At 36.9% G+C, this 27688-nt stretch overlaps 2 protein-coding genes across 4 annotated transcripts; both read right to left on the minus strand.

Moving 5' to 3' along the window:
- Positions 1-544: 544 nt before the first annotated feature.
- LOC127627259 (inward rectifier potassium channel 2-like) lies at positions 545-23147 on the minus strand. 2 transcript variants are annotated; one of them, XM_052103599.1, is made up of 2 exons: positions 23095-23147; positions 545-3162 (listed from the first exon to the last, which is right to left on the minus strand). In XM_052103599.1, the coding sequence occupies exon 2, from the start codon at positions 2904-2906 to the stop codon at positions 1623-1625; it is 1284 nt and encodes a 427-aa protein (XP_051959559.1). In that variant the 5' UTR covers positions 2907-3162; positions 23095-23147; the 3' UTR covers positions 545-1622. The 2 variants fall into 2 exon arrangements, with proteins under 2 accessions (XP_051959559.1, XP_051959558.1); XM_052103598.1 differs by lacking the exon at positions 23095-23147 and adding an exon at positions 6072-6815.
- On the minus strand, positions 10428-25811 carry LOC127627262 (inward rectifier potassium channel 16-like). Of its 2 annotated transcripts, none has more exons than XM_052103606.1 (2): positions 25676-25811; positions 10428-12316 (listed from the first exon to the last, which is right to left on the minus strand). In XM_052103606.1, exon 2 carries the CDS (start codon positions 12303-12305, stop codon positions 11142-11144), a length of 1164 nt encoding a protein of 387 aa, XP_051959566.1. In that variant the 5' UTR covers positions 12306-12316; positions 25676-25811; the 3' UTR covers positions 10428-11141. The 2 variants fall into 2 exon arrangements, with proteins under 2 accessions (XP_051959566.1, XP_051959565.1); XM_052103605.1 differs by lacking the exon at positions 25676-25811 and adding an exon at positions 23095-23235.
- Between the last annotated feature and the right edge of the window lie 1877 nt (positions 25812-27688).

The following is a 27688-nucleotide window of genomic DNA, read 5'->3' on the forward strand; positions in this document are numbered from 1 at the left end:
ATTACCTCGTCCTTGGTACACCTGCCAAATGAGTCATTTGGGTTGTATTGCAGTTTGCCAGGCAAGACAAGAGGTTAGAGTTGATTGGGAAATAATGAATAATTAGAGAGGTTTAGAGTCAGAAGGGAGAGTGAACTGCTTTCTGTTCTTCTTTTAAATAAAACAAAATGTCTATAAACCCAAACCATTTGACCATTATACAATCACACAGCTTGAAAATGAAAATATACAGTATGTAATTCATGCAAACATAACCTTAAATTTAAAGGTTTCCTAGCAACATTTTCCAACCCAAACACTTATGTAGCTCTACACTACAGTAACACTGAAAATATGAGAAGAAAATAAGGGTTCAGTGGTTTGAAAATGAGTTAGGCTAACCTGTAGCCATCTTATTTTCAGTGGGCTTTGTTATTCTGTCTTTGTCCTACACATTTGGCTTTGAATAAGAAAATATCTGGTAAAATAAACCATACATGTACGTAAGCAAACAAAACAATTATTTTCACTTACATATACATGTGTGTATATATATATATATATATATATATATATATATATATATATATATATATATATATTATTCCATGTTTTGACTTGTCAACTGTCCCATGTCCATTCTTTATGAAAAATAATTTTGAATACTCTTTTTGGTTTTCATCTAAAACTCTATATAATATGCAACTTAGCAGCACTTGTAAAAAGACATTCATTAACACATTAACTCTTTTTGCCCCTGCGGACACGATGACTGTGATGTCTCACTCTGATACTGATCTAAAGACCCTGTCCGATCTATTGCAATAAACAGGCATGTTCCTGTGCATTTCTCCCCAGATTCATAAAAGCATGCCTTCAGATATCCTGAAGCAAACAGCATGCACAGACTAAGTCAAGCAGACTCAAACAGAAAAGGAATAAAGGGGATGATGGAATAATTTACTACACAGTGGAAACAGAACTTTTATGTCCTTTTCATTATACTTAAAACATTGACTAACACTGTACATTTCTAATTTGTAGTCCTTCTGTGCCAAAGGTGGCGAGTTATTGCTTTTAAATTCTAATGTTTGTTTTTTTGCAGATTTTCATATTGTAAATATTAAGCATTCGTGTATTTTTCCTGTTTGCTACTATTAAAACTGCCCAACTGAAATGGACAGGACTGGGTACATGTACATTTTCAATGCAGACATCAAATCAACTTTTGTAGCAGAATATGTGAATGACTTAAAATGTTTTAAAATATGTTTCTAAGCTCGAAATCATTCTGGCACTGAATTGGACAAATGCACAGGGACACATGCTTGCTCATTTTCAAGTTTTGCCTATGAGTTACATCCTTTCTGCTTCATGACGTTTAGAAGCAACGGTCTAAAAGGTAGCCTATTTGGGTAACCCTCTCTTCCCCTTGATGTGCATTCTTCATTAGCTGTGCAGTGCCTCTATGCTGTTTTATATAACCCTGCATATTCTTAAGAACACTCTTGTACAGTTTTTTCTGTCGATTCCACCTTGCAACTGTACGATTAGCTTGAGTCTGCATTGCCGAAGGGCTCAGTTCAGCTCAAAGTGCTTGTTTGATGAGGTGTCTGTTAAACCTTTACGTGACTTTTGCAAAGTCATATTTCGGACTCTCGCCTCAGCGGCCGCGGTTCTAGTGGAATGGTGGCCTGGCTGTGTTCAGAGTCTGAGCAAGTGTCTGTGTTTGTTCCTCCAGGCCCCAGGCTATCCCCGTTCCCTTCCTCTTTGTCCTCTTTGTTTGAAAGTGACACCTCGTTCTCATAGCAAAAAGAATTTGAGGTGGACAGAATATATTTTTTCTCAGCAAGGTCCCTAGCACTGCACAGGGGGGTGCTGGGCACTTCATAGGTCTTGTGAAAGCGAGAGTAGTCTACTTTGTAATAGTTTTTCTCCTCAAAGAGGACAGGCTCAAAGCGGTGACCCCACAGGATCTCACTGGCCATGTAGGAGCTACGGCACTGGGTGGTCATGGCCGTGGCCTCCACCATACCCTCCAAGATCACTACAATTTCAAAGTCAGAGTTTTCCATTTCTTGTTTACTCATGTCATAGAAAGGACTGTCCTCATCGATCTCATGGACAATAGTGATGGGTGACACCAGGAAGATGCGATCAATGCCACTGTCAAAGCCCACATCAATGTCCATTTGGTCTAGAGGGATGAACTCGCCCTCAGCTGTGGTGCGAGATCGAAGGAGTTGAGCCCGAACGTGGGCCTCTACTAGGTGACTCTTGCGCAAGTTTCCCACCCTCCACATCAGGCATAGCTTACTGTCCCTCATGGCCACTGTAGCGTTGTGGCTGAAGACCAACGTTTCATTCCTCTTCTTGGGCTTTGCCATCTTTGCCATAACAGCACCGATGATGAAGGCATCAATGATGCAGCCTACAATGCTCTGAAAAACCACCATGAACACTGCGATGGGACACTCGTCTGTAACATAGCGATAGCCATAGCCGATAGTGGTTTGCGTCTCAATGGAGAAGAGAAACGCAGCCGTGAAAGTTCCTACGTTCGAAACGCACTTAGGACTTCCATTTTCCAGATCTCCGTGGAATATGGCGACCAGCCAGAAGATACATCCAAAAAATAGCCATGACAGCAGGAAGGCCAAGCAGAAGATGACAAACATCCATCTCCAACGAATGTCCACACACGTGGTGAAGATGTCGGCCAGGTAGCGCTGGCTTTTCTCACTGACGTTGATGAACTGCACATTGCAGTGTCCGTCTTTCTTGACAAACCTGCTCTGGGTCTGGTGACGGGTGTGCACCTTGCTCTTCCCATTACCATACCCATTTGGCACCGCAGCAGTGGCCAACTTCATGCCGTCCTCCTCTGATGACACAATGCTGTAGCGGTTGGCCCGCACACTTCCCATCACCTCAGTCTGGGAGGTCTGTGCGGTTTCTGCTTTGGAAAACAGTCTGAGTTTCTGGAAAAAGCGTTGGAGAAACAGTTTTGAAACACTCACGGAAACCAACACAAGCAGGAAATGGTGGGGTTGTTCAGAGCCAGACGCAGGAGGCGTCTCGTTGCTCCAGTTGGACCTTTTGATTGACAAAAAGGTCTGACGGCCCAGAGATGAGGTGGTCACTTCTTTTTCATCTGCTCTGGTGGTTTCATCAATCAAATGTCTATCAGGAACAAGATAGAACAGTTAGTGTTAATTTACAAAATCCTCAAAAACACAACATCCTCACTATAGTTTAATCAAGAGTTAAAAGTGAAGTACAGAATTTCTGCCCCACAAGTATCAACTAATGGAATTCCACTGGTTGTCTTCCATTGGTCGACCAAAAAGAAATTCCAACCCCAAACTCACGTCATTGGTTGAGCCAATGTTGATATGTTGGGCTTGTCGAAATGCTCAAACAAATGGAGCAATATTTCGATAGTGCCACAGAGCCAGGGGTTTTAACTTTTCGAGGGGAATCAATCTAAGAATGGCTTACTTATAATTGTCCTTGCACGTTAATCCAATAACAATAAAAGTAGCAGTAGTAACAATAACAGCAGCATGATCCAACAAAGCTTCACTCAAAATGAAAAAACAAAACAGACCTTAACCCAAGTCTGATTTCTTCAAATCATAAAGTGAGGCTGCAAACTAAATGGTGAAGTATCAATGTATAAGCATCAATTATTTTTTGTTTGCTGTATGGTGATGTCAAGACATAATTTGTCTTTAGAGGAACTCTATTGGATCTTGTAGAAATGCAAAATGACATCATATGTCCTTATTTTATATCATATTATAATTTCTATCACTGCACCATTTTTTTTTTTAGCTTATATTGGACATAATTGTCAGTTTGTCACTACACAATTTATAACTATCTTGAATACTGTATAATGGCATTCTTCAGTACCCGACAGTGCCATTATACAGTATTCACTTATTAATGCCATGCCAACCAGTCTTTTCATGTGCAGAGCTTATTATTGCCCACTGAACCATTAATAAAACCCGTTTTCACATACCATGCTAATCGGAGTATGGGTAGATGGAACATTGTTCTCAGTCATGCTTAGTCTGTCTCTTGAGCCCTGAAATCTTTCACACCTGTAGCTTCTTTAAAATGTTGTAGTGAAGCTACTTTAAATGTTAAAAGACTTTTAGTCTTGCGGGGATGTCCTCGCAAATATTCCAGGTAAAACTGATCAGACATTCTGATCAAATGCAATCTTGTGCCTGACCTACTAAAAGAGTGTCTCGAAGCACATAACATACTGATCTATTGCTTAAACGTCAGCAAAAGTAAATATAACAAGCAAAGATCAGTTTTCTGGAGGGTGCAGAACAGGGACTGAAACAAGTATTGTTGACTTCAGACCTTGTCCTTTGGGATCTCATCTTCTCTCACAGCAGTATACTGATAGCCCTGTGACAATTCCTTGGGGAGGGTTAAAACACGACTCAAAGCTCCTATTCAATGTTCCTGACGATCATAACTGAAAAGAAGGGCCCTTTTTTATATTATTTAGTAGATGCATGCCATTCAAAAGGAGTAAAAGGAGCAAGTAAAATAAAAAGTGAATGACTGAATCAAAGTAGTTTATGAAGTTTGTATTCAGTTTGTAATTCTTGAGGTTTTATTTTCTCCTTATTGAATTCTGCCATCTCGAACAAAAGCAAGCGGTTTATTTCTTTTGGTCTCTGGCTTGCTCAGATTCTATTCAGCATCAATTCACCATTTCCTAAAGACTGTTTTCACATGTGGTCTCTCAGACATTCAGATCAGGAGCAGGTTGATAGATTGCATTATTTCTTACATGAAACGTAATATGACAGTGTTTATATCCAGGAGAGATGTTTATTTTGATGGCGTGGAACAGTAAGGACCAATGGAAAATGTTACATAAAGTCTACATTCTTTTTGGTGATCTAGTTAGATTAATATTCCTAAAATATCTCCACTGGCTTGCATACTTTAGGGAAATTCCTATTGCCTTTTTATTGTTGTTAACATTATGTGGTGTGCATAGTCCTGAAAAACAAATTAAGCCTCAATTTAGCTGCCAATTTAAAGTCAGTGGGTGTTTTAAGGCAGAATAGAGGTCTGTGCGTCTGTCAGCCTTCTGACGCTGGAGTCCTGACAACTGCCGAGCGCAGCTGTGCCCCAAATAGACCAATAGTACACACTTAGTACAGTCCAGTAAAGCAGACTATAAAAACAACAATATACAAGAATAAACGTTGTGTGCTATATGCAACAATATGCATAATGCAACAACAAACCCCATATGTTACTTTTTGTAAGCAATATCTGTCATGCTATTCTGGGGCATATGGAGTCAACAGGTGCGAGGGAGGACAAAGACATTCCCTTAATCTACCCCCTCCCCCCCATTACTTATTTCATTCTTTTTTTCTCCATTTATTTGAGGTGTGGTGATACCCTAGATATCATGTCACTTTTTTATATTTGTTGGAACAGATCTTTAACTTCAGATGAAAAAAATGCAAATATTGATGACAGCTCTCACTGAATGATGTGTTTCTAAAGGCCAGAACTAAACTTTAATGAACTTTTCATTGGACAGTAGCCACATTCAAGTGCAGACTACACACACACACACCTGTTTACCTGTGCATTTACTGACTGAGCATTTTGCTGCACTTTACATGTATGTATTTTATTATTTCCTTTTTATTAATTAATAAATTTTTAAATTAAAACTTTATTTCTCTCTTTTAATCTTTTTTTTTTTTTTAAATAATTTGTTCTCAAATTATTTAAAATGTACTTTTTTTTTCTCTCATTTTATAATTTTTTAATTACTTGTTCTCAAATTGTTTAAAATGTACTTTTTTCTCTTTATGTTTATGTAAAGCAGTTTGTATGACCATTGTGTAAATATGAAATGTACTTTATAAATACACTTGCCTTAATTGCCTTTAGCATTCTCAAAACTAACAAAAACATGTATATAATAAAAGACACTTCATATAGCATATACAGTGCGTTTATTTACTGTTACACAAAATCATAAAATGCATATATTGTAATAATTTATAAAATGTTAGTAATGTGGACCTTACCAAGTCATTTGTAAATGAAGAAACTGTTCTCATATGTATATCCCACGAATTGTTTTACTATCCACAATATTTTTCTCATTGATGTTGTTCTCTCCGCGTATGGTCTTGAAATATTCAAAGATTAGAACAGAAATCTCCACGTTTCTCCTTGTATGTAACGTGCGGTAAACTCGTGTGCTGTTTCCACTAGGCTTCAAAGCCATTTAAATAACAAGTACCGGTTAGACACGCCCACTCCATTGAAACCGACCAATCCGGTGAGAGGGTGAGTTTGACGCGCGGATAAAGCTATGTTGCTCAGGCTGGAGAGCAAGTGAAAGAGAAAAGCTCAGGTGAGATTAAAAGATGAGAAATCTGTCTAGTTTTCAAGTAAATCCATTGGGTAATACACAGACAAGTAAATAAATTGGCAATTCACGATTTTACGTAGGTTTTTGCAGTTTGGTACGTGCTTATATCGTACTTTTCCTTTGATTATAAACATATCATTGAGGACTGAGTATATGTGTCATTTACATGTTGTTGATAATAATTAATTTGAATCCAAACACATCGTTACAAGTATAATATCTTCATACAGGTTTCCCCCCATTACATAATATGCTGTATAAAGCTTCAGAAATGTGCTTATTATGTTGGTGTATCTTCATGTTTACATGTTTTTTTTGACTGACTGATTGATAGTTACAGTGCTTTAAAAGGATAGTTCACTCAAAAATGAAAAATCTGTCATCGTGTACTCACCTTTATGCTGTTCTAAACCTGTATGACTTTCTTGCATACGTCGGACACAAAAGACGGTGTTAAGCAGAATTAGCCTCAGTCACCATTCACTTTCATTTTACGGAAAAAAGATGCAATACAAGTAAATGGTGACTGAGATTAACATCTCTCTCTCTCTCTCTCTCTCTCTCTCTCTCTCTCTCTCTCTCTCTCTCTCTCTCTCTCTCTTTTTTATTTTTTTATTTTTACATTTTAAGTCAACTATCCCTTTAAACATTAACATATGGTCACCTTGCCAATATTGAATATTTAGTTACACCATTGGCCGTGTATTGTGGCTTTTATTTAATTAAATTAAATGATGGTCTTTAGTCTAGATTATGCAATTGTAAAGTTTTTTTTTCCAGGATCATCTGGTCATTATGAAAAATAATCAACAAATATATAAACATGTAATTATAAATAATACATTTTCCAGTAATAGCACAAACTTGAACACTTTTTTTCTAAGTCTTAGGTCTTTGTTTATCTTCAACATTTAATTCTATATTATGACCATGCATTGTATTGTTCTGAATTACTAATACAAGTCCATTGTGAAATAAATTAATGATCATTTATTGTTCAATCAGAGGAATGTTTCCCCTTCTCTTTATAAGTGGTCCAATGAAAACCCAGCAGTAAAGGCCTTTGCCTTTCCCGGCTGCTGCGTGTCACACATTGATTACCTATCATAAGTAATGAGCCGTGCTATAGTTTTATTTGTGAAGCTGTTTCAGTGAGCTTATTTTAGTTACTTTCTTGTTCATTTCTATAAATAATACAGTCTATTTATAGGTGAACGTGGTGTGTGAGCTGTCTGTCCTCTGTTTACCTTTCAGCCTAATTTGAGGTGATGCTTGGATAGCGCTGCATCCAACCACAAGGTGGAGGGCTGGAGACTTCACTTTCCTAGGATAAAGCTACCAAGACTCAGTAATTCAGTTTAATTCACTCTAGTGAACATATGTTTTTTTTTTTTTCTTTTTTTTTTTTTTAAACCACTTAGACCATAAATGCCACTGTTTTAAGTCCTGGTGCATTTCAAGGAAAACATCCTGGGCTTGCCTGTTATGCCAAATGTTTGGGGATGTGTCCAATATGGTCACATTAATGTATGATTTAACAAGCTTGAAATGCTATAACAGGCTAGTTGACAAATAATTTTATAACATTTACAGTGCATGCCCTATTCCTTGCAATTTAAAAAGCATTTAGCTAATTATGATTATTATGCATGTGGGTTTATTTATTATTAGATGTGGTTTCATATTAATTGAGAGACTACAAGATCAATATTTGTACTTTTAAAATTGTTTTAATTCCTACACTGCAGTCTTGATTTTGAGTAAAAAAAATAAATCAATAACCTTGTGAACTTGTTATGCATCAAGTACCCAATAATATATTTTTACTCAAATAAATTATTTAATTAATTAATAAATAAAAAATAAGGGGAAAAAAAAAGAAAAACCCTGCACTAAACAGTATAAGGAAGTTAAAAAAGCTTGCTAGGTCTCAAGAGGGTCTTTCTGTAGGAATAAACTATACAGTACAGGGTAATTCAAGAACGAAATGATAATTTATTGCCATTGTTGGTGAAATGTTTCCGATATCACCCATTAGATTCTCCTTAGGGAGCTTGTTGCATGCTATGTAAACATTGAATATTAAAAATATTTTATTAGTTTTTTGTAAAGAAAGATTAACCACTTTGCAGAACAAGGTGGATCAATGTTCTGGGCTTCCTCAACTGATTCAAAAGAGACTGACGGACCACAGTTTGGTCAGGTTAATCTCACTGTTGATCATTATAATTGATCCATAGCCTCTTATGTTGGTCAAGGGTTTGGGTCATAATTTAATCAAGGAGGTCTTTTTTTTACATCATTGGATATCAAATAACCTTTAAGGTTATAGAGGAAGAGTCTGCAATTCAAATCAACGTTTTAGAATGTCTACGATCTTCAAGAGCAAGTGTTTGTGATTGAACATTTTATGCAAAGAGATTCTAGGTTTATGCAAGACTGCTAGATGGTGCACACATATACAACTGATATACCTTAGAAATAAAATACTTCATAAATCAAACAGAACCTAATACTCTTGTTATTCAAACTCAACCAAAAGTTTTGTTGAGTTTAGAATTACCAGATCATTTTAAAATGTTGTGCTCTGAATAGTAATCTAATCAAAGCCAGAGTACCTACAGGGCTTTAGCGTGATTTTCCTGTACTACTCCAGGATACAATCTATATTAGATGGGCCTATAGATCTCTTTAAGATGGTCCTTCTTATTTACAACACCAATTCTTAAAGGGTTCTTTAGTTCACTTAAAATTGAGAATTCTGCCATCGTTTACTCATCTTGTACGTATCACAGTAGTTTCCTGGTGAAGTTAAAATTAGAGATGCTAGAACAACATGTATTTTATACCCTTTCACTGAAATCATGAATAAAAGAGCAGTTTATCAGTTCAGAAACACTTAAGCCTTATGACATCTAAATACTTTTACTATAGTGCATGACAGATAAGGCAAAACATTATACATTTTGCATTGCATAACCAACTACATTTAAACGCATTATCACTTGCGATCAAATTGCACAGTAGTGCAACTAATAGAGCATTCCACTTGTGATGCAAAAGACCAGGGTATGAGTCCGGAAGAACATGTGAGTTGACGTGAGCCAAAAGTGTCATAGAAGCATCACAAAATGTTGCGGTTGCTACGGCAATTGCGTTCCATGTCACTTTTGCTTATTATGACACTGTCGGTTTGGTTTAAGGTAAGGAGGGAGGTTTTATTGATTTAAAACTCGATAGAGTATTAACATTAAAAAACACATTTGTTTGAATGAGAATTTTACTCGCTTTTAGCGCAGCTCAGTGGACTCTTCACCTCGGAACTGGCGCGAAACGTGTAAGGAGTATCCTGCTTGAAGATACATTTTTGGCTGATCTACTTTAGTGCAGTATTACTAATACTACTTATGCCTATAAGGAAGCCCCATTTGAAAGTGCTATAGAGTTATTATGTATCTGGCCCATTGTTATAGCTTGTACTCTTGGACCACTCTGCTGGTAGAGGCTTTTTCGGCATCGAGACCATTCCAATTAACCAACTCCACAGCTGCTGTTGGAGAACTAATGTGTAGTGGTTTGTGTTTTGGCTGTGTAGAGCACTTCTTTAGGTCATACTCCTCTGCACTTAATTCTGGGACCAGGACTTTTAACTGTGTGGTTAAACAGGGCGTAGTCCTGTTGGGTCATAATTTAATCAAGGAGGTCTTTTTTTTACTTATCTGTATATCAAAGAACCTTTAAGGTTATAGAGGAAGAATCTGCAATTCACATCACAGTTTTAGCACCTCTTTGATCTTCAAGAGCAAGTGTTTGTGATTGAACATTTTATACAAAGAGATTCTAGGTTTATGCAAGACTGCTAGATGGTGCACACATATACAGCTGATATACCTTAGAAATAAAATCTTCATAAATCAAACAACCTAATACTCTGTTATTCAAACACAACCAAAAGTTTTGTTGAGTTTAGAATGACCAAATCATTTTAAAATGTTGTGCTCTGAATAGTAATCTCATCAAAGCCAAAGTACCTACAGGGCTTTAACGTGATCTTCCAGTTCCATGTATATTAGATGGGCCTATAGATCTCTGTTAGATTGTCCTACTTATTTTCAACACCAAGTCCTAAAGGGATATTTTAGTTCACCTAAAATTGACATTTCTGCCATCATTTACTCATCTTGTACGCATCACAGTAGTTTCCTGGCTAAATTGAAATTAGAGATGCTAGAACAACATGTGTTTTATTCGGTTTCACTGAAATCATGAATAAAAGAGCAGTTTATCAGTTCAGAAACACCAAAGCCTTATGACATCTAAACAATTTTACTATAGTGCATGACCTGTAAGGCAAAACATTTGAAATTTTGCTGTGCATAACCAACTACATTTACAATCACTTGCGATCAAATTGCGCAGTAGCTCAACTGATAGAGCATTGCACTTGTGATGAAAAAGACTAGTGTACGAGCCACGAAGAATATGCTCTCTTTTAGCACAACTCAGTGGACACTTCACCTCAGAACTGCCACGATACGTGTAAGGAGTCACATAATATAATTTTGCAAAAATGTTGCTACAGTGACAAAACTTCTTGAGATCCTGCTTGAAGTTTCATTTTTGGCTGAACTACTTTAGTGCAGTATTGCTTATACTACTGAAGCCTATAAGGAAGCCTCATTTCAAAGTGCTATAGAGTCATTATGTATCTGGCCCACTGTTATAGCTTGTACTCTTGGACGGCACTGCTGGTAGAGGCTTTTTCGGCATCGAGACCATTCCAATTAACCAACTCCACAGCTGCTGTTGGAGAACTAATGTGTAGTGGTTTGTGTTTTGGCTGTGGAGAGCACTTCTTTAGGTCATAATTCTCTGCGCTTAATTCTGGGACCAGGACTTTAACTGTGTGGTTGAACAGGGCGTAGTCCACTCTGTAGTTCTTGCGGGTGACCCTTATCATCTCTTGAAAGTGCTGGCCCCACAGAATCTCACTTGGGGTGTAGGATGTGTGTGACTGGTGGAGGATGCCTGTGCAGTCGTCCGTGTAGGTGAAAGACATGACAAGCTCGAAGTTCTCCTTCCTCAAGTCCTGCAAGCTCACCTTGTACAGAGGACTGTCGGGGCTGATCTTATGAACTATGGTTGTAGGGGTGGCCAGGATGATGTTGCTTTCTTCAATGATGAGATCTTTGTATGAAATGTCAATTTTCCCACAGGCATGGGCCATGTGCTGGACCAGCTGTGCATAAGCTGTCCCTTCCACCATGTGGTTTTTTCGAAAGTCTACCACCCGCCATGACAGGCATAGGTGGCCGTCACGTAAGCTGATCACGGCACATTTGCTGAATCCGACCGTTTGGGCTCTCTTCCGGGCAGATGCCATCTTGGCAACTGCTACACCAATGACAAAAGTATCAATGAAGACACTGATGACATCTTGGATAGTAACAAAAATTATGGCGATCATGCAGTTTTCGGACATGCCACGAAAACCATAACCAATGGTTGTCTGGGTCTCTAATGAGAAAAGGAATGCTGCCGTAAAGCTTCGCACCTCATACATACATGGCTCATTGGTGGGCTCTTTCATATCGCCATGGGTGAGAGCAATGATCCAGAACAAAATTCCAAAAAGGAGCCATGATAAGATGTAGGAGAGGGCAAATGTCAAGAACATGACCCTCCAGCGGATCTCCACCAGGGTTGTGAAGATGTCAGTGACCCAGAGGAGCCACTGCTCTGGAACATGGCGCACCACCATGTTACATCTCCCATCTTTTCTCACATATCGCTTCTTCTTTGTGTAGTAGCTATCATCAGTGAGCACACTAGGTATGTCATCACTGCACTTTACTCCGGAGTACTGCACCATGTCTGAGTTCATGCTTCCTCAGTCTATGGATAAGAAGAATGTACATTCAGATTTACAGGTAGCCATTACATTGTACTGACATTAACTGAGATAGTTAAAGGGATAGTTCACCCAAAAAAGAAAATTCTGTCATAATTTATTTACTGTCATGTTGTTCCAATCCTGTATGACTCTGTATGGAAAGCAATGAAAGTAAATGGTGACTGAGGCTAGCACTCTGCCAAACATCTCTTATTTTGTTTCATGGACGAAAGTCATACAGGTTTTGAACAATGAGAGGTTGAGTAATTAAGGACAGAATTTAAATGTATTGCTTGAACTAACCCTGAAGTATATTGACAGACTGACATTTGAATGATGCCATTGGCTAGAGCTGCACAATTAATCACATAAATAATAGAGATTGCAATTACAGCTGCCTCAAGTAACTAATCGAGAAAAGTGTCAATTGTAGCAGTCCAGTTGTGTAAAAAAACATTTTTTTAATTTTCTATTTAATGTGTGTTTTTGCAGCAGGTGAGCATTGAAGACAAATCACAAACAAATTGCTCACATTTGTGTATAACAGAATTTTGTATTTTGAATAACAGCTTCGTTTTTTTATGCCATTACCAACAATTCATCTCAGGTGAAAACCATTACCGCTTCCTCTCTCCCCAGATGAATGCTCGGCCACGCCTTTGCCTCCATAGACCTCTTAGCGCTATTATTTGATGCACAAAACTCCAGAATCCAGATGGGACTTGTGATAGAAATCAAGCATTTTCAGCACATTTTAATTACCACTGAAGCACAGCAAGTCTTAACTATTACTCCGCTTTTCCCGTGGAGCTCAAAGCAGCACTGGATGCTAATGTTGATGCTCTGACGCAAATCTTGAACGCAACTTCACGAATGCTGTTGGAAACGGATAGTCACAGTCTACCGGCAGATTAATATTGTGGAGGAGGAGTGTTTAAGAGATTTAACTTTGCAACTAAACCTATGTGGACTAAAGCCATCTATACACAGCAAAGGTGGCACAGAAGCTTCATCTGAAGTGGCAATTAGATGTATTTTCTCAGTGCATAAATAAATGCATTTACACAACATTTGCAAATGCATAAATAATGCTATGAGATTAATATTTTAAATGTAAAATTATGAATATAGACAAATGGAATGAATACTCAACCTATGGGGACTATTTCTTTCAATAAGTCAACCTCTCATTTTAGACATTTAAAGTTACTGGGATATGTGATATTTTAGTGCATTTCTATCTTTAAATTGTGGAAGGCTTGTTTTTAAAATGTTAATAAAGCATATTTTTGTTACATATTGTTTTGTTTTCTTTCCTAAGATGGAAATAAATGCAATTTGACAGGAAATATATATGGTGATACATTTCAGGATTTTCAAAAAATGCAATTAATCGCCATTAACTACAAAAAATGTGATTAATTGCAATTAACTACAAAAAATGTGATTAATTGCGATAATCTTTTTGACCTAAATTCTAGTGATCTCTAAATTGATTGCAATTACAATGTCAAGGGGAATAATCGTCAATTATGATTTTTTTTCATAATCGTGCAGCCCTACCATTGGCAGATTTCCAGATTCCAAGTTCCTTTACCACAAGCATACAGGATAAGGGTTACAATGTTAACACAAAATAGTTACAAAAACATGATATGGTGGTTGCTTGGTGCACCTGGTGAACTACTTATTTTTTTTATTTTTTAAAATTTGCATGTGACAGGAACTCTTATGGTGGGATTAAATGGAGAAGGAGAAATCCATGTTTTTCCAGGGTCGTTACAGAAAGTTTATGAGTGTGCCATAAATTTAATAAGGTTCACCTTTTGCAGAGAAACGTATTTTTTAAGTGGCCTAATAATGTGGTAGGTTGGATTTTTTTTGTTTGCATGATGTAACAGTAAACATCCTATCATATTATCTTAAAAATGTGTCTTGATTTGGTTGTTTTTGTTGATGTAAGAAGGAAGTCAGAATGTGGTATTTTATTTTGTGCATTGTTGCGAAATATAGGAATTGAAAACATTTATGAGAACATATTTTGTAAACACCACCATACTTTGTCCCTTGGTCATACTCATAAGTGCCAAGGGTGCCAACATTAAGGCTGTTTTAAGGCAGGGTGGTCATGTGTGGAACGAGAAAAGGGTTGCGGTCAGTGGTTTAGCTATTTCATGTTTATGACTTAACCAGACTGGTCTCATGAAATTCACGTGAACATGACAACATTTTTGCAATTCAAAATTGACGTGCTGTATATTACTTTTGGCTGCAGGGTTTCAGTGAGATGTTCAGCTGGGGGCGCCAAAAGCAAGTATTTAGACTCGGTTTTAAGGTGAATTTAAGATATATTTTTACCTAAAACCTTGGTTTTAAAATATAAATGAGACATTTAAAAAAGATATCCTTACCTTATCAATAACTAAATCTAAATCTTTAAAATGCAGAAGTGAAATGAAAAAGCAAATTTATTGTACGTGTCTGCTTGAGTTAATGGCTGGACTTGCACCGCGGTCCTCTGACAATAAGTCCAACTCCCTATAGGTGAGCTTCTGTGCAAGCTATCCATATTGGAATACATGTATATATGTTGTTGAGTCTGTAATAAAAGCATTAAAAATGAATATGCTTCGAAAGATGTGTTTGAGTAAAAGTGTGTCGATATCATAAAATAACAGGTTCTGATTAATAGAAAGAAATAGAAGTATTTATAAAGCCATAATCAGCCATTTAAGTCATGATTTGAGTGATCCGGAATCTATGCCCCTGGATCCAGAGCAGGGACCTTTTTTTTATTTTATTACACAATCCACATATTTGTGTTCTGATTAAAGGTCTTAGAGAGATTATAGAGAGGATTTTAGTGACTTACTGAGAAGAGAAAGTGTGCCTTTACAACAGACGTTGGAAGCATGTCAAGTACACACATTGCCGAATATACAGTAGTTCTGTGAGAAAGCTGTTAACGGGTTTCACATACATACCCCCCTACCCCCATCCCTCAGGTCAAGTCTTGTTGCATTATACAGTATTTCTTCTGTTGTGAAACACTACCTATAGCTTTCAAGTATTGTTTGCAAACAAAGATATTCTAGAACATGTCTGGACACTTCATGGCCTGCGTAATTGTAGATGTTACTGTAAGTTTTTGTACATCATTAGTGTCAATAGTGAGCTAAGACTTTCAGCGTGGACTTTACTCTTCTCAGTATGACGGTGTGCGACATTTGTTTGCAGTTTAATGCACAAGCGCAAACATACATTATGGACACCCACTTAAAACACACATTACATTTATGAATGAGAGGCAATATAAATAGATTTTTGCAGGTAATGACAAAGCAAAACAACTAAACTTTGCATGGAAATAATACAAATTACACACACATACATTCTCTCTCTCTCCCTCACTGTCTCTGTCAAACACACTCATGACACAAGTTATGAAATTTTCCACACCACCCATAATAGCGACATCTGTATTTAACATGGAATGGAAATGATGACATGTCATGCACTTCATGTTCCATCTCTTAGCGTAAATTCCTGGCATCTTTGATTTAAATGCGTCCCTGTCAATATATCATAGGATGTACTTCCAGCTAGTCTCCATCCAAATGTTCACCATGTAAACTGAATATTTTACAATGTTAAGGGAACACACTATCTGTGATGAAGAACGCCTGCTTCCGTTGCCACAACCTGTGTACTTTCCACATTTCCAAGCAGGCAATTTAAGTGTATTGTTGTCTGTGGATTCTGTGACCTTCCAATAAACCACTTTGCCGATCAATTAATTATCTTGTCTATATGAAAGCTTTGGATGCGTTGAAACTTACAAATGGGCCAGACTGGCAGAATGATAGAAAGAGACAGCAAAAAGGCAAAATAGAGAAAAGGGATCAGATAGAGAAATCATTCTACACTTTTATTTCTAGTTGTGGACTTTGTCATAACTTCATTCATGTGTTTAATTTGAGTTTTGGAGGTTGGTTTAACTGGTACGTTTTGGTTTCCTGCATCTATTTTAAGATGGCATTATGGGAAGGTTTACCATTGGCAATTTTTCTTTCTTTTTTTTCTATGTTCTCTCTGCCCAGTGTCAAAACAATTTATCATAAAAGATTGGTTGCTTGGAGATACAAATCTCATTGCAACAAACCACTGTTAACTTTCCAGTTTGCATTCTTCATAGAAACTTTGGATTGTGTGGCAGTAGTACAGAGAGAAAACTAATATCTTCAACTCTCCATTGATTATCTTAGGCCATTCTCTGATGATAAGTTTGGTTTGGGTTTCCAAGGAATACTTTCATGTGTTTGTTTTTAATTTAAGTACTGAGTGTAATGTAACTCTCCTATTTTTCTTTTAGCATGACTGATGAGTTATGTCTCACTTCCACTAATTTTGTTGCTACTGCAGTTGCTACTGAAGCATCCAAGAGTAAACAAAAAAGTTATTTAATTAAACGATTGTTTATGAATGCACAAACCTAAATCTACAATCATATTTGGTAATTTGTTTAAAGTGAAATACTGTAAATTAACATCTGCATGACATCAAAATGTACCCTATTTACTTTCTTTATGGGTGTCCTTAATGGATGATTTATTGGTGCACATTATTCCATTATTTAAACAAGTTTGTAATCTTTATCGTTTCGTATCGTTTCGTATCGTTTTATCAAAGACCCCATTTACAACCGGCATTATGATGAGTTTCGAGTGATCCAGTCAGGGTTAAATACAGGTCTAAACGAGGTCTAAAATGTTTTGTGTTCGGATCACAAAAGCTACATACAGAGGTAGTCAAAAACGCATGTGACCACATCCCAACAGATAACGCTATTTTTATGGATATACCCTTCACCCATCGGCTGTATATATTAGTACTAGAATCAGTCTGGGGAGAGAAACTTCATTTTAGAAGATTATGCAATATGAATAGTAAAGTTTTTGCTTAGATTAAAGTTCAACTGCATCTCGGAGAAACAGTGCACCAGTTTTGTTCACGCTTTCCTTGTCTTTTCTGACATTTTCATGGTTAATAATCATGCAGTAACACACTGACATAGTGACTGATGTATGTCATCATAAAATCATAGACCTTCCCCTGAAACCCGAAACACTAGTTGTCACGGGAGACGCATTTGTGTGACCAGGTGTAAACAGCAATGTATCTCGCCTGACCACATGTGATCGAATCACCTAATACACATCTTAATACCAGGTGTAAACAGGGTCCACTTATATGTCATAAGTACTTCTTACTTTTCAACCCAACCCACTGGCTCCATTCTTGTATGTTGAGCCCACTTTTCACAATCCAATCAAGTCCTGTGCTAAAATATTTTTGCATTGAATATTCTGTTTTGCTTACAAGTACATCAGATTGTGGGAGTAAAATAGGTTGTAGATGGTGTTTCACATAGAATTTAAAGCTAAGAAATGTGAAAAGCCATTTAGTTCATCATATAAATAGATTTTGTTCTTTTAAAATAAATTTTAGTCAGAGACAAATGTGATTCCAACAATATCAAATTTTTTTTTTGCAAACATTTGCTGGTTTCCGCAATGATAAAGAGCTTGGTGTTTTCTTACTGCAGGTTTAGGTGGCTGTTCCAGGGCAGCCACCCAATGTGAAATGACTTTTATCTGGATCGAGTCCCAAACTTTCTCCATTCACCATTAAAGAAGCTCATCTAAACTGCAACACCCAGAGAGGGCGAATGAAGAGAGAATGGAAACTGTAAGCATCCCATTGGAAAAAAGAATTGGCAGCAGACTGATGTATCACAGCCAAACCACTGTGAGCATCTTTTGCACTGATCCCTGCGCCCCACCCAGCCAAACTGGGCTGCAAGTTCTGCTCGCTTACTGGCTGAACTGGTGTTCACTTCCTTCTGGACACGGAGACGTGCATGCTTTCCAAATTATGGAATAATGTTTGTGTAATCATGTGAAATAGCCAGTGTGCCTTCCAGTTATCTCTTCTTTGGGATACAAATAGAAGGGAAGAGGCCTTTAGGTTTTGTCTATATATTATATTCACTTTTAGTTTATATAAACACAACTGTTCAAACTTAATTTTCACTATTTACTATAGATGATCATTGGTGCTTCAGTCCTTAACACCTCAATTTGGTCTTTTGCAGATTTAAACAAACTAGCCTAGATTTGTATTTTCTGAAGGAAATAACAGCACTTGCAATGCAGCAAAAGAAAAGTGTTAACGTTTTAGGTAAGTTTAGGCTTTTATTCATTGCCAATGAAATGCTAAAAAAGAGCCACTTTGCCATTGGCATGACACCTAGCATGCATCTATTTTCAGTCAGCCATGCACAAGAATAAATGACACACACTGTAGTCACTGTACAGTGTAAAGGCGACTCTTAAAGGAATACTTTTGTTTAAATAAAAGTTAAGCTATATTGACAGCATTTGTAACAATGTTGATCGGCACAAATATTTGTTCAACTTGCCCCTTCTCTTTAAAAAAAAAAAAAAGATAAAATTATCGAGGCACTTAAAGAAGTAAATGGGCCAATCCGTAAAGGTTAAAATACTCCCTTATTCATATTAATATGTTTGTAGTGGGATAATATTGCTTACTACAAAAGTTCTCTTTAATATTATAGCTTTCTTTCCATGACAATGTAATGGCGTAAATCCTAAAACGACTGTAAAAAAATTATGATTTAAACAATTCTACAGCTCCAGTTTTAACAGAAACATTTATGTAAGTGCTATTATCATATTATAAGCTTCACATTTCTGCCTTTAAACCCTACAAAGATTGGTCCCATTCACTTCCATTGTAAGGTTTTCATTTTAACCTTCATTTTCACTTTTTTTAAAGAAAAAGTATTGGGCTTTGAGCTTAACTTGTATATTCCTTTTAATGTATTCAAGGAAGACAAGACCAATCAGAATTTAAAGTATGCAAATAGTATGATGACAATTGCTGTTGGTTAGATTATGAATGCTGAACATTCAATCTGTAGGTAAAATTGAGGTTTTCAATTTTACAGTAAATTTCTTAAAAAATATATAAAATTACATTTATAATAATCTAAAATAAATAGCATACCTTAGGCTAAAATTGTCAACACAACTAAGTTTGAATTGAGTCTTTGTTAAGTGACTAGATCTGGGTCTGGCCATTAGAGGTTTAAAATAAAAAATCCTGCCCAGATTGTTCTGCACAGTTCTGCCTTGTAAGCATTGCAAATAACATAAATCACACATTTCAACATGGCCGTTTCACATGGATGTGTAACCAACCACACAGATTAAAATTTATGAAGGTATAATTTAGATTTAGGTGAATGTATATTTGCCCAAACTACCAACCATAAACATGAATTAATTTAACTGAGCCCTTTATTTAAGTGATATATAAACTTGAAAGCATGGCTACTGACCTACAAGTTTTATAGCCTGTTTCTAACCTGTGTCAACACACATTTAGAGCATTGAAATGGATCACAGAGTGCTCTCTGTATCATGAATATACCTATATATCAATACTTCCAGTCATTTTTAAGATTATTGTCCATAAACCCTTAACTGTGTCTCACAAGGAATGCTGGTCAATGGTCTTTTCAGATAGTTTAATTAACTCCCTGGTGATTTATTGTATTTTTATTCAGCTCTGGGCCTTACAATGTATTAAGTCCTAATAGAGTTACATTTGAGTGTCTCCGAAGTCTGGGTCATCCTATAAAAGCAGTTTTTGTCTGACAGAGTTGCCACAGGGCCTTTAGTTTATTCATTACATTTATACACTGAAAAATGCTGTTAGATGAAACACAAGAATGTTAATATAGTCACATAATTTAGTTTTTATTTTGGGGTCAAGTTCAGGAGAGAATAATACCAACTTCTCAAAATAGCAAATCATGTACTTGCATAAACATTTCCTCCATTTACTGCACAGGCCACTGGCACCAGATAATGACATTCAATGGTCAAGTAAGGAATGCAAATTTATTATCAAATCACAAACAATAAATAATGAAATGTATGCTCTATCACATGACAACAACAAAGTTTAAGGCTGCTTTGATGCTGCATATCATTTATACAGAACCACAGCAGCATCAGAACTGTCTTTGATATAGAGGCTGAAGTACTGTTGGTCAGAGCAGGCATAATCTAGTCTGGTTTTATGCAGCCGAGTTAAGGTTTTTCAAAATTGTCTGTCTATAACGGCGTGAAAATATGCCTTTATAGACAGACAAACACTTGCACACAAGTTTTTGCAACATAAGCTACTCAGTGCACATGACATAGTCTTCTGAAATGAAGTTTCTCTCCCCAGACTGATTCTAGTACTTATGTTCAGCTGAAGGGTGAAGGGTATATCTATAAACTGCTCATTTGGGACATATGGCAATGTTCTGAATGTCCCAGTACAGCTTACCTCCGCTATGTTTTCTGCACTGCCCTAGGGCTTTACAAGACCATTACATGCCCATTTAAAGCAAATAACGTCTATGCAGCTACACAAAGTTCACTGGCACGAAACCACCCTGTATGTGGGGAGCTGAACATTTTTGCCCTGGGCCTTGTCTTTCTGATAATGACCTTCAGTTTCTCTGTTCCAAGGAAATCCAAGGCATTTTATTTAGCTAACGTTTTACCAGTTCAAACACCGGCTCATGTGGAGCACTCTGTTTAGCAAAGGTTTAAAGTTATGTAAAGCTTTTAATACTTAAATATGCCGAGCAAAGATCTTGGTGGATGTCGCATGCAGGTAACAGGTGAATTTTAAGATTAATATTTTTGAATTCATGGTGTGGATAGTTGACCACAGAGTTGGAGAATTGAGGTGAGGACTAACCAGCCCTGATGCAATAAGATTCCAGTGACAAGCGATTCTTCTGTCCACACTCAAAGTTAAAATGTGTAATGTGACACAATCACATTGAATAATAATGTACAGTATTTGATGTTTAAAGTACTGTTATGTGGAGCAGCTGGTTAGGACAAAATCTTGCATGGAAGAGAAAGCCTTTATAGCTTGTTAGCAATTTGATCACCTTGGTCTGTGTAAGGACATTTCTGTATTACAATAAACTTAAAGTGTTACTCTATTACTAACATGGGTACTGTGTTAGTTAAGCTCTGTTAATCTTTGCCTGCAGCACTTTAACGATGACAGAGTTTTTAATGTTCCTCTACCCTGTCCCTGGAATACTTGACTGTAGAATTGCGTAAGTAAACATTATGTTATATGCACTGTCAGCATTTATGACATTTCAAGAAATGTGCCCATGGCAGTCACTTGCATTATTGCCTTTAATTAATTCCTAATTCTCAATACATACATAACTAATTATGTTTGAAAACTGATCATTTTGATTCATATACAAAATGGAAATATATTTTAAGTATGAATTGCAATTAATGGAAAATATACCCTTTTTTTTTATAGCCAACAGCCATCTGTTGTTGCACTTGCTGGTCATTTGAGTCCAGTGTTATTAATATTATTATTTTTAAATCCGATTACAACATGTTCTCTTACATTTTGGGCTGGCTGTCTTCCCTAAAGCAGCTCAAGTGTCACCATTATGCGGACTCAGCCCTTCCTCTAACTTCCCAAAAACCTAGCAGACATACCTTTATCGCAGCTCACATACTAGTCTGATCTTTGTCTGACAGAAGCAGGAAACAAGGAATAGTGTTCAATTTTGGGGATGGGTGGGATTACTGGAAATTTAGACAGTGGTTTCTAACCACACCTCATGTCAATTTAATAACATATTGTTCAAGAAAGGGGATGGAGGGCGGACTTAATATAAAAGTTAAAGATGAAATGTGTCATTTCTGCACCACTAACATAACAAAACTGCAAAGGCAAAAATCAAACAAGTTTCCCCAAACACTCCATCCTTGTGCCATTGGTTAGACAAATGCATAGTCCTCAGACTGATCTCACAGTGAATTCGGCAACAGTAGGACGAAAGTTCTTTAGCTGAAATTGGTTAGTGCTTAATGAAATTGGAACCATTACTCATACATTAACAAGTGTTGTTAAATGTATGAGCATGTGTGAAGTCCAGTTTCCGGGTGAAAAGTCCACAGAGTGGCACCAAAAGCGTATTGTAAATGATGTAATAGAGTGAACAGTAATTTTGTTAACCATACACAAAACTTAATCATCAATGTATTAAAAATATAATCTTAGAGGGAAACTTCAACCTCTGAATCACGCACATAATTTGTTTTTGTGAACACGATTACTTCCTGGTTTTTCCGCATCCAAAACCCCCAACGTGCTATTGTTCCACAGGAAAAGGTAAACACATTTGAATTGATACAAATATGTCTGATGAGGAATGGTGCTTGTCATTAACTCTGCGGTCAGTGTCAGGGTTTCAGAACATTCGATACCAGACCCGTTGGACCCGCCCCCAAACTCATGCTATTGGAGTCAATGTTACTTTGTCGTGTTCGACGGATGCTCAAACAAATAGAGCAATGTTTTGATTGCACCACAATAGTCACTGTTTAAAATTTCAGAGGAATCATTTTACAAATTGGCTTACTTGTCAAATTATCTGTGCATATTAAGCTGGGATACGGGAATGTATTTTAACTTGGAAATATTACACACCACCTTAAAGCATCTACAATTTATAAATAAAACAAATATTGTAGGATAATTTGCATGAGTTACAGATAAGCAGCACTGTTATTTCCTCTCAAAGGTCAGCTATGTTTGCCATTTCAGGTGAATACATAAACAGTGTAAGAATGCTGAGGGTGCCTACCTGCTCTGTCTCTGCTCCTGTCGCTGTTAGAGTGTGGCGTGCTTTGAAGTTTCCACCAGGACTGCACACAACCTGCACTAACTGCAGAGGCTGGATTAGGTGAGAGTGTGTGAAAGAGAGCCTGCCCACCTGTACCTACTGAATGCTCAGGACAGATCCACATGTTCTCTGTGTGTATAGCAAGTTTGGAGCCATAGTAACTAGTCTCAGCCTCAGACCGCAAGCCCACACTCAGTTCACTGATCATCTAGAGCGTATTATACATATTTAAGGCTGTCTAAAATTGTGAGTTCCAATCTAATTGGCTGGCTTTATACAACCTTTAGGAGTGAGGGCATGCTGTTTTATTTATTAGTCTGCCTGGAAACAAAGTTGTGTACATAAAAAATACTAGGACTGTGTACAAATTGCAATTTTATGATGCATCGCAATCTTGAAATCAGCCACAACATTAAAAACACTTGCCTAATATTGTTTAGGTCCTCCTCGGGCCACCAAAAGAGTACCAACCCGCATCTCAGAATAGCATTCTTCTCACCACAGTTGTACAGAGCGGTTATCTGAGTTACCGAAGCCTTTGTCAGTTCGAACCAGTCTGGCCATTCTCTGTTGACCTCTCTCATCAACAGGGTATTCCCATCCACAGAACTGCCCCTCACTGGATGTTTTTTGTTTTGTCACCATTCGGAGTAAATTCTAGAGACTGTTGTGTGTGAAAATCCCAGGAGATCAGCAGTTACAGAAATATTCAAACCAGCCCATCTGGCACCACAATCATTACACAGTCCAAATCACTGAGATCATATGATTTGTTTGTCACACGATTGTCTGATCTGATAATCACTTGGATGATTTTTGGTGCCAGATGGGCTGGTTTGAGTATTTCTGTAACTGATTTTAATTTTCTGATTCTGATTTTCCAGGTTAATGGCATCAATTCTTTGAAAGATACTCAAAATGTTGCTGAATTCTGTATATTCCACTTTGTTTTGTCTGTTTTTTATTTAGTTATTTGTTGTGGTGCTTTTATACAACCACATTTGAAACTGCTGTGCTATGACAATGATAACACAAAATCAAACGATTAATGTTAAGCCACTGATTCCTTTAACATTCAGTTGAAGTCAGAAGTTTACATACACTTCAGCCAAGACCTCAGAAAATAAATTGTGGACCTCCACAAGTCTGGTTCATCCTTGAGGACATTTTGAAAACACCTGAAGGTACCACGTTCATCTGTACAAACAATAGTACGCAAGTATAAACACCATGGGACCACGCACCCATCCCGGAAGGAGTTGCATTCTGTCTCCTGAAGATGAATGTATTTTGGTGTGAAAAGTGCAAATCAATCCCAGAAAAACAGCAAAGGACCTTATGAAGATGTTGGAGGAAACATGTAGACAAGTATCTATATCCACAGTAAAATGAGTCCTATATTGACAACCGGAAAAGCTGCTTGGCAAGGAAGAAGCCACTGCTCCAAAACCGCCATAAAAAGCCAGACTACAGTTTCTAAGTGATCTTACTTTTTGGAGAAATGTCCTCTGGTCTAATGAAACATAAATTGTACTGTTTGGCCATAATGACCATCATTATGTTTGGAGGAAAAAGGGTGATCCTAACTGACCTAAGACAGGGAATGTTTTCTATGATTAAATGTCAGGAATAGTTTAAATGTATTGGCTAAGGTGTATGTAAACTTCTGACTGTAACTGTATCTTACACTGATTATGCTTAGTAAGCCAACAGCATGTAAGAACTTGTACATGCCTTAAACGGTTTTCCTTTATTGTGGTAAGGGCATGAAGGCATAAACTGATCAAACCCCTCAAATTGCCCTATATCCTAGTTTTGCATTGCGTGTAAACAGCTTAACTGCCGTTCTTACCAGCTTATTCAATGTGTGCAAGTGTTGTGCGAATGCATGTTTATCCTTTTGACATAAAAAGCACAGAATAATCTGATGATTTCAAATCTCTTGTAAACACAGTTTTATTGCGTTGTCTGATTATTTGAATAAGCTGATTTTTGGTAGTTATCAGAGTATTGTTGTGCATAGAACGCACTCAGTTAAGTTAATATAAGCATAAGTTTTTTCAAGTATATTTATCACACTCATTTTAACATGCTTACTTGAATAAATGAAAATCCCTGCATGTGTATCATTACACTTTAAAGTACAAACAAAAACTCAGATTTGCCTTGTGTACACACAACTACCCTAAAGTAACAAATGCTGTATGTGATGAAGTTAAATAAAACTTGTGCATGCTCCTGGGAGTGAGGACTTGTCACTGTAAATACAGACAACATGAACCTGTACAGCTTGTTGTTAGATGTCTAGAGTTACAGCTAACACAATCTGTTGGACAATCACTGTTCTGAATGGGTTATTCTAAACCCAGCCATTTTTAATCCTTTTAAAAATGGTGCAGAACCACTTATTATCTAAGAGTGTTTACTGGAGTTTGACTGGACACATATCCTTTGATATCAACAATAACAAAAATGGAAAGTGTTTTCTCCTCGTTTTTTAAACATTTATTAAACTATTTATATTCTTATTCAAAATACTCACAATTGGTTAGTTGCATATTATTTTTCTCCTGCTGTCCGCTGTCTTATCAGATCAGATGGTGACCCAGAACTCTTTGTAAGTTGCAGATTCTTTCTAATTTTTCAGACATGCTAAACTATAGTCTAACTGTCTCGTCATGGCATGAGAAATAATAGGGTAGCTTGACTTATAAACTGAGTTTGTGCAGGTTGCTGCTGTTTTGTGCCTACAGGCAATCTTAGTGCAATGGAAACAGGAGATTACTGTTCAGCCACAGGAACTTTTCCATCCTGGTACAGATGAAAATGACCCATAAATGTCAATGCTCTAACTAGAAATTGCACATGCACATAGACGTTTGGTTATGTTTATTTCTTAAAAGTGCACCTGTTGTATTTAGTCATTAAATGTTCCCATAGAATCACGTTACTATACCTACAATTTAGCAAAATTATTTTCACGTGACCCGTTGTTTGTATTACGACAGTTTCCTGGTGAAATGAACACTAGAGGCGCTAAAACAACAAATACTTTTATGAACTTTTACATTAATCACAGCAGATTGTTGGTTCATATACACATTTTGCCCTGTTCCTTACACAATGCTTTCCCATGACATCAAAACACTTTTACTATAGGTCATGATTTGTAAGATAAAACATTTTAACTAGGGATGTGCATGAGTAATGGACTAATCGAAAACTCATTCTGCACCAGCTATTCAACTATTTAAAAAACTATTCTAAGATTGCAAATTGATGTTTCTTTGCACATTTGTCTACTGTGAGCGGTGCTGAATACTGTACTTAACCTCTAAATCGCTCACCAAATCTCGCAGTTACTGACTGGAGGGCAATGTGGATGTGTGCCATCGAGGTGTTCGATGAGAGAAGAGCTTTTGAAAGCAAAACCTAGTGTAACACTAGCAATACTTGTAATATTTTGATTGTTATTAAATTGCACTCTAATGATATTTGGTTCTTATTGGAGTCATGCAGACAACAGACGAGGATCTGTTTTTATGGTAGAAAGAATCTAGGAAGCACTACGAGAAACTCGGAAGCTTATCAGACAGGCACGTGTGTTTATGCGATAAATCTCTTAACATAGGCACGTAGCATTTGTTTTTCTGAATAATAACGTGAAATTATACAAATATTATTTCTACTATGTAGAGTTCATATAAATTCATTAGCTTAATGCCATCAGCATTGGTTTCTATGTTTCTAAGCTCAGAGTGAGTGCAAATATTTTTTACTTTCAAGATTTTTGTTGAACTTACCTTATTTTAAAACCATTTGAATAAAACAAAATATAAATTTCATGAACGTGCCATACTTGATATTTTTTACTTGCATTTTAATTTTGGAGTAAACGATTACCGGTACTCGTTTTTTTGTGGGTTAGCGTACGCGATTACAAACGTTTTTAAAAATGCCCATCCCTAATTTTAACATTTGCATTACATAACCAACTACATTTACAAGCTTGTTCAAGTGTGATTATATTGCATGGTAATTCAACTAATAGAGCATTGCACTTGCGATGTAAAGGACTGGGAAACGACTCCTGAAGAGCATGCGAATCGACATCTCGGAACTGCCGTGATATGTGTCATGAACCACATAATATTATTTTGCAGAAATCTCACCATAGTCACATAATGTTCATGAGATCATACTGCTTGATTTTTTATTTTGTGTTGTTTCAGAAAATGTTTTATTGTGTGCATATACAGACAGCAGTAATGCATCACAGTGCAATATTGTTTGTTAAGATATGACAGAAATTGAATTGCTATAGGTGCAGGAGCTATATAGGTGTTGTTCTTCCCAGTCCATTGGTGTGTCAGCCACAGTCTTTTGTTAACCATTGATTTTATAGCTATTTGGGTTGTTCAATAGTTCAGTGCCATATGGGTCCTTGTCTGTTGTTCTAACAGCATAGTGTTCCATTCATTCCCTGAGTACTGAAGTCTTAATTCATGTAATAAAACCAGAAAATAATACTGATGATTAAGTCTTAATGCTACTC

This window comes from Xyrauchen texanus, chromosome 33, assembly GCF_025860055.1.
Source record: "Xyrauchen texanus isolate HMW12.3.18 chromosome 33, RBS_HiC_50CHRs, whole genome shotgun sequence".
Taxonomy (NCBI): Eukaryota; Metazoa; Chordata; class Actinopteri; order Cypriniformes; family Catostomidae; genus Xyrauchen; species Xyrauchen texanus.

Excerpts from the sequence above, each read along its gene's own strand:
- LOC127627262 (XM_052103606.1), bottom strand. The coding sequence starts at position 12,305 with ATGAACTCAGACATGGTGCAGTACTCCGGAGTAAAGTGCAGTGATGAC.
- LOC127627259 (XM_052103599.1), bottom strand. The coding sequence starts at position 2,906 with ATGGGAAGTGTGCGGGCCAACCGCTACAGCATTGTGTCATCAGAGGAG.